The sequence below is a fragment of the Benincasa hispida genome, chromosome 5, assembly GCF_027475165.1.
Source record: "Benincasa hispida cultivar pf3 chromosome 5, pf3_genome.v1.1, whole genome shotgun sequence".
Taxonomy (NCBI): domain Eukaryota; kingdom Viridiplantae; phylum Streptophyta; class Magnoliopsida; order Cucurbitales; family Cucurbitaceae; genus Benincasa; species Benincasa hispida.
In genome coordinates, this window is record NC_143482.1 from 6307308 (window position 1) to 6315571 (window position 8264).

An 8264-nucleotide genomic window follows, 5' to 3' on the forward strand; every position below is an offset into this window, starting at 1 on the left:
AGTTCCTCCAAGCTCATTTTTATTGAAATTGATCAAATATTAGTAATAATTATCGAGTAAGAAAATAAATTATATAAATTTGTTTCCAAAATTAATTAATAATGAAAATGCTAATAGATAATATAATTTTTTAAAAAAATATTAAACAATAAACTAACCACGTTAGAGACTAAAATTAAATAAGTCGTAAAGTTGTTAAGTAATCGTCTTTTTTAGTTTTTAAAAATTAAGAGTCAATTGACTTGTGAAGAAAATATTTTTTAAAAAATTCATTTTTATATAAACACTTTTGACAAAAGTTGTTGAAAATATATTTCAAAAGCTATTATGAGTAGTGGTTAAACACTCCCATTTTTTCCAAAATAACTTATTTTTTAAATTAAACACTTGAAAATGCACTCTAAACACATTCTAAGAATATTTCTTCTAAATTTTTTACATTGATTTGTATCTTTTCGAAGTACATGAGTTAAATTCTAAATTCTAAAAACTACTATTTGAAAACTATTTTTTTTAGTTTTCAAACTTTAGCTCAATTTTTTAAAACAATGGTTGAAGAAAAAAAAAAGATAACAAATCAAGAAATTTAGAGAGTGAAAGGTATGTTTATTTTCAAATATAAAAAATAAAAAGCCAAAATGGGACCTGAATTGTTACAAGGGTCTAGTATTATAGGAGTACAAGAAAAATATCAAATTGTTAGACATGCAAACACATATATATTAACGTTCTTGAAATACATAATAATGGAGAAAATTCGTAATGAAAAGTAAACATACAAAAAATAGCATAATTCAATTGATATGAAACTCTTCTATTAACGTTTTGAAATTAGAAGTTTGATTCCTCTGGAAAAAAAAACTTTGCATAAACACAAAATAATTTAATAATTACAAAAAAAAAAGCATGTGTACATAGAATCACAATACAAAGATATATGTATTATTGATATTATACATTAACTATATATCTTTATGCAAATTAATAATCTCACATTAGCTACATCCAAATTTTACATAACTTGTGAAAATATAGAAACACCAAAACCAATCTGTCCTCAAACCATAACCATCTTAATTTGCCTTGCAAATATCAATGGTGTGAAGTTAGTTCTTGTAGTTCTTGCACTTCTCTACAGCCCTTGGTGCTGAAAACCCCACAACCAAAAAAAAAATCAAAAAACTATCGTATGTTAATAATATAGATTAGGACTTGTTTGGTGGAAAAAAAACAAAAAATTTCCATTTATTATGCTTTATGATGGAATTTAGATATATAAAATCGAGCTTTGGGGTATTCTGTAGGTTGGATTGGATTGGATTGAAATATTTTTTAGATCTAATCCAATTGTTCGGGTAGTAAATTTTTTCAACCCAAACCACCTTTATTAAATAATGAACCCAATCCAACCCAATCCCCAAAAATTTGAATTGAGTTGGTTCGAGTTAGTTGGGTCATTATTTAAAGTTTTGTTTAAAAAATAAGCAACATGTTAAAATGTAAAAGAATTTGGTTAATTATCTTCATGGATTGAAGTAAGATTAACAAATTATTTTTAATTATATTATGAAAATTTTATTTCCATGGTGTTAAAAAACTATTTTAAATTACTGTAGATAATAAATAATCTAAAAAATCATTAAATTAAGTGAAAATAAAACAATATTTATTATTATTACTAATGAGTTCGGATTAGCTCGGGTTAACTCGGATTATTTTTTGTGAACCCATAAACCAATCAAACCCATAAATTTTTCATTTATTTGAACCAAAACCAACCCAAATGAATTAATAACCAAACCAAAACCGTACGGATTGGATTGGATTGGATTGATCAAGTTTTTTAGGTAGTCATCGGGTTCTTTTTAATATCCCTAGTTAACTTATCAAGATACGAAGATAGAAGGATCAGTAAGTGCACAAAGATATGTCAATTAAATCGACACATTCCTAATACCTTCATCACATCCCGCCATCGAAAGCAATTATATTATGACAATAATACAGAAAGGAAATACATGAGCTTATAGATAATCCAACTAGTTAACTTTCCATCTTCACGAGAAAGTTTAAGAAATTATTTTAAACATTAAGATTTGAAATTGGAGAAAGGATTATAAATTCATAAAAAAATCTTACCAAGGCCAATGGCTTCCTTTCCTTTCATTATGCGTACACGCTTGCAAGATTCAACAAACATCCTATATATATATATATATATGAATGGTAAAAAAAAAAAAAACATATATGATTAGTTTTATTATTCCACAATAGGGTTTAAATTCTAGTAGCTTGGTCTATAAAATTTAACATAGTAATTTGCGTTATTTCTTATATTTTTAAATATATAGAAAATGAGTCAAAATATTTATAAATATAACAAAATTTCACCTATGATAAATGCGAAGTGAAATTTTTCTTATATTTATAGATATTTTCAACAGTTTTATGATTTGAAATAATTTTCCATAAAAATTTGTCACAACGGTTTCTAAATCTAATCTAAAAATCTTGTTAATGTTTGATGACCAATATAAAATACTAAAAAATAATATTATAAATAAAGGGTAATTGTTTTGAATGTTGAACTACTGAAAATATTTTCTAGTATCACAAAATGTTCACTGTCTATCTATGATGAACATCTACCATTGACTGATAGATGTCTATCGCGGTCTATCGTGGTCTATCACAGATAGATAGTAAAATTTTGTTATATTTTATAAATAAGTTGACTCATTTTTTTTTAATTTGAAAAAAACCCTATTATTAATCAAGTCAAATTTTAAGAGGTGACAAGAAACATTTGTATCGATATTTCAATATTTTTATGGGTCCGACATCAATAGAAAGGGTGAATTGACACTTTCATTATATCATAAAAACATTCATGAACATAAATAAAATAACTAATAAAATGGAACTAATTTGAATATAATATAAATAATAAACATTTTAACTCGTTTAAAAATATAAAATATTAGTTTAAATTTTTTATTTTTATAATTTTTGTTTATAAATATTCATCGATAACATCGACATTTTATCAATATTTTTATTTACATAAAAAGAGATCACTTACTCCCATGGAACATCACCAACAAGCATCCAATCACCATCTTTGTCTTGATAGGTTGGAACATAATCAGAACCATTCAAAAAATCTATTAGTTTGCTTTCATTCATCCCAGCTGCTTGGGATCCACAGTTACCTTGATATGAATTAGAGACAATGAAAATATCAATTATTATAACATACAAATATTCACAAAGTTTTTATAATTTAAAAAAATATCTAATAAGTCACTTAACTTTAACATTACCTGTCGGCCTCTAAATTTTCAATTTTCCACTATAGATCTCCCGATCTTTCAATTTCGTATTAACATTTTTAAAAATTCACAAACCTACGTAAAAATTGAAAAGTTATAGTTTGACAAGTAGACGTAAATTTCAATTTTATATCTAATAAATATATTGGTTAATTTTTTTTAATATGTCAAAGGAGCTATTGAACACAAATTGAAAGTTCAACCTATCTATTAATTAAACACTCATTAAAGTTTAAAGACCAAATGAACACATAAATTTGAAAACTATGGAGGAACCAAATAGCTAGAGACTCGAACTTAAAATATCAAAAAGACTATACTTGTAATTTAACATTAAGTTTATAAATACCCCAACTAAGCATAATACATGTTTTAAAGTTTAGGTAATCAATTTTAATAAAAGAAATTAAGGACCCTTTTGGTAACTATGTGGTTTTTGGTTTTTAGTTTTTAAAAAAAATTAAATTTACAAAACTTCTTCCACTTCTAAATTTCTTGCCTTGTTATCTACTTTTTTATTAAAGTTTTCGAAAACTAGTCAAATTATGGAAACTAAAAAAAAAAAAAAAATTTAAATTTGTTTTGTTTTTGGAATTTGGCTAAAAATTCAACTATTGTACTTAAGAAAGTTGCAACCCATTGTAAAAAAAAAAAAAAAAAAAAAAAAAAAAAAAAAATAGAATTTAATTTTATAAAAACAAAAGAAAAAAACTGAAATAATTACCATAGCGGGCCTAAAAGTATGGAACTCGTTGAATGCCCTCCAGAGAAAGGGTCGTTTTCAAATATAGGAAAATGAATCAAACAATTTATAAATATAGCAAAATTTTACAATTTATTTACGACGTTGTCTATCAGAAATAGATGGTGATATTTTGTTATTATTTGTAAATATTTTAAATAGAAAAAACTATCATGCACAAATGAAGGTTGGAGGGAAAAAAACAAGTCTTAAAATATAAAAACCAAATATACAGATTTGAAGGTAATTGTTTAAAAAAGAATAATGAGATATAATAGAATAGAAATGAAATTACCAATGGTGAAGGCAGCAAAGAATTTGGCTAAGGCATGGGAAAGTTGAGTGTAGCTGTTGTAAATATTCAAGTCAACCTTACGAAGATAAGGTGCACCATCAAGGCTAACCTTCACAAACCTAACCTTATTCACCACTTTCTTTTCTTCATCACTTTCTTCCTCTTTGCTTCCCTTTTGAAGGCTCAACCTCTTCTTTCTATATGACCTTATTGGTGGCCATCCCACCACTTCTCCCCTACAAACCTTAGGCTTATCAGATTCACCCCACGTGGTACCAGAGTAAGAGATTCTAAGTAATAAATCGAACCCCTATCACATTAGCTTAAGCTAATTACAATAATAATTGACCTAGTTAGGCTACAAAACTCACTATAGTTTAAACATGTTAGGTCAATCTCGGTGAATACTTAACATGATATCAGAATAAGGAGACTTTGTGTTCAAACTTCTGCTAGGTCATTTTTTCTCCTAATTAATATTGTTTTCAACTCTCATTGAACTTTCTACAAATTTACAAACCCTCGAATGAGTAAAGTTTATTAAAGTATTGATATAATTAAATTTAACTTAATTAAGCTTTTGGAGTTATCGATGAGATTTTAACGATTTTCATTTCAAAAAACCTTAGTCTAATTATATCCATTTTACTTTTGTAACTTAAGCCGATTCAAACGCAACTCGGTGGATAAGACATCAAAGATTGGATGGTTATCGGTGAGATTTTAACAATTTTTCCACTCCAAAAAACCTTAACCCTACCGTATGTATTTGACTTTTGTAAAATTACGCCGATTCATACATAGCTTAGTGGATAAGACATAAAGATTAAATGATTCAATCCTTTACTAGAAAAAAAAAATCAATCAACTTAATCCTTCAAAACATTTTTTTGGTTAATATAAACTTGTCATTGATAATAATTGGTAATAAAAGGGAAAGTAGAAAAAACCAAAACGAGCACAGCTTAACAATAACTAACTTATACTCTTAGATCAATCGGAGGTTCAAATTCTCAAACCCGAGAGAAGAAAAAGGAAAGGAATAAAGGGATAATGAAGAAGAAGAAGAACATACTTGGGTGATGGAGGGTTGTGATTTGGATGATGAGATGAAACAAGATCAAGCTTCAAATGGGGCATTGTTAGTAATGTTTGATCAGTGGCTGAGTATTCATGTTGTTCATGATCAAACCCTCTCTTCCTTGTCATTTCTGACTTTCCATTATTATTTCCAGGCAACCCTAGCCTCAGCTCTGTCTCCTCAAACGACATCGTTTTTGCCTTTTCTCTCTTTCTCTCTATCTTACAAAAGCTTTGAGAGCTTGATTGGTAGCTGGCTGGTTGTTCTTTGGGTTGAAATGATAATAAAATTAAAATAGACTGTTTTGTTTTGAGAGGGAAGGGCCTTATTTTGGGGTACCATAAAATCACTTCATTTTCAGTTTCACTATATTAATTAGGGTCCCTACTTCAGCCTTTTGCCCCAATTTTGACACATGGAATTTTCTCTCCCTTTTTCTTTTATTTGTTTTTTTTTTTTTTAAAGCTCAAAATACTCTCGGTTCCGTTTCATTTTAGTCTTTCTACTTTTATGGTTTAATGTTAGTATCTATATTTTCATAATAGATCTTAAATTTAATTATTCGAAACTAAGTTTTATTGAAATTGTTTAAATAATAATAATTATTTTCATGCAATAAAAGACACGAGGTGAATCTATTTTTATAATTTATAAACAAAAGATTAATAGACTAATTCTTTTTGAAAAAGAAAATAAGAAACTAATTAGAGGACAAAAATGACTCTTTTTATTATTATTATTTTTTTAAAAAAGTACAACCAGTTATGGATATTGAAATTTGAAGAACCTCTTGACTTTTAAGATAAGCACATATAGTATGATCTTTTTAACTAATTGTTTTCCTCCTCTCATGTCTAGAAGTTTTGATCTTTTAACCAATTTTAGTTAAGTTGGTCAACAACAACAATTTTTTTGGTTGAACTATATGAGTATACATAGATCAACTAGGTTTTTTTTTAAAATAATATGTGGGGTGGAGATTAAACTTCAGACTTCGAAGTTGTTAGTATAAATTTATTTAAGTTGAATTATACTCACGTTGACATATAGATTTGATTAGTTAAGACATTATAATATCGACTAAAAGTCGAGAAAGTTTTCAAATAAGACCTAAATAGAATTAAAATTATCATGAGTTTGTCTAGACTAATAAATACACTTGGTATACTACAAGAAATTTGTTTTTTCCCGACGGCTGAAACCTTCCGAAAAAGTAAAAAAAGCATCAGAAAAAGCTTTCCCGACACCTTTTTAACCGTTGGTGTGGTCGTCGAAAAAACTTCTCTCGACACAGAAAAGCTTCTTCGTCGGGAACAAAAAAAATTTGCAACGAAAAAGTGGGGATGATATTTGTCTATGCCAAGTGAAGAAGTGGAAGGATTACCACGTGGTCTAGACATTTTTTTTTTTTTAAATTTTAAAACATTTCAAAATATGAATAATAAAAAATTAAAATTGCTCACATGAAGGTTAATGATTAAAGTAAAAGTGTGTTTGGAATATATTTTGAAGTATTTAATTTAAAAATAAGTCATTTTGGAAAAAGTTGAAGTGTTTAACAACCACTCAAAATAACTTTTGAAGTGTATTTTCAACAATTTTTATGAAAAGTGTTTAAATAAAAATGAGTTTTTTTAAAAAAATACTTTTTTTCTCAAACCAATTCGGACGTGTCCTAACTCTAGATTTATGAATATCCCACTCTAAAGCTTGATATGAGATTTAAAATATTCTCAAATGTGTATTGGGTATTTAGAGAAAATATAAAATACATAGGTTGATAATTTTGTCTGGACCATATTCTTTGTCTATGTATTTGATAATTGGATTATCATAATTTGTATTTACATACATACCTTTGGACCACATTATCCATATAATTTGTCATAATCATAACAAAAATTCCATAAATTAAAATCCTCCAAATTGACAAACAAAAACAAAAATTTACCTTTTTTTTTGTTTTTTTTTTTGTTTTTTGCCATAAATTCATGTAGCTCAATACCTTAAATGCATGAATTTGATGTGTAGAATAAATTTAAATAGAGAAAACTTTGGTGGGATGTAATGAATATTAAGCCCACCAAAATTAATGACATAAGAATAACAATAATTGATGTGAAGGACAGGAAATTGCATTGATGGTTGACAGGAAGAATAATGTGTGGTTATAGCAAATTTTCAAATTTAAGAATAGGTATGGCCCTTGATAATAACCATAGATAAATCCAAACAAATTATTCTTCAAAATCTCATGAACAGATATAAGCACTTTTCAAAACTTTAATGTATTGTTATTTTTTTTTTACCCCATTTTCATTTTGGAACATTGCAAAAAAGCTATACCCACAACAAAAACAATATCTCAAACTCTTGTTTGTGGTACAAAATGTACCATTATTAATTGCTCTAACTAATTTGATGGTTATTATTATTATTATTATATAGATAGATATATAGATATTAAAGATGTGATCAAAGTTCTACGTTGGTTAGATAAGTAGAAAAGATCAACCGTATATAAGTGAGGGACAATATTTCAATTAAAAGTAAAATCATGCAAGCTTCTGTCCAAAGTAGACCATTTCGTACTATTGAAGATATATAGGGAGTCGTTTGTCTTTTAGTACAAGTAGTATCAAAGTCATGACCCTTAACTTAGCCATCTCCGTAGAATCCTAATGTGTCAAAGTAATGGCGAGCTTCAAAAAATGTAAACATGTTGAGAATCTTTGATTTAGCTCTACCGGACTGATGGTATATGAGAAGAGAGGTTGTCTTGGCTAAGAGCTCGATGGATGTATGATTATTTGA

General features: G+C 27.2%; 1 protein-coding gene across 1 annotated transcript; it reads right to left on the reverse strand.

The window, feature by feature from the left end:
- Positions 1–862: 862 nt before the first annotated feature.
- LOC120077521 (auxin-induced protein AUX28-like) lies at positions 863–5787 on the reverse strand. The gene is made up of 5 exons (XM_039031432.2): positions 5445–5787; positions 4370–4605; positions 3083–3212; positions 2140–2201; positions 863–1147 (listed from the first exon to the last, which is right to left on the reverse strand). Exons 1-5 carry the CDS (start codon positions 5639–5641, stop codon positions 1107–1109), a joined length of 666 nt encoding a protein of 221 aa, XP_038887360.1. The 5' UTR covers positions 5642–5787; the 3' UTR covers positions 863–1106.
- Between the last annotated feature and the right edge of the window lie 2477 nt (positions 5788–8264).

What these genes read in the sequence shown, in the direction of transcription:
- LOC120077521 (XM_039031432.2), bottom strand. Translation starts at nt 5,641, where the DNA reads ATGTCGTTTGAGGAGACAGAGCTGAGGCTAGGGTTGCCTGGAAATAAT. An exon ending in GTTGGTGATGTTCCATGGGA is followed by an intron (nt 2,202 to 3,082) that starts GTAAGTGATCTC and finishes ATATATATATAG; the next exon opens with GATGTTTGTTGAATCTTGCA. An exon ending in AAAGGAAGCCATTGGCCTTG is followed by an intron (nt 1,148 to 2,139) that starts GTAAGATTTTTT and finishes TGGGGTTTTCAG; the next exon opens with CACCAAGGGCTGTAGAGAAG.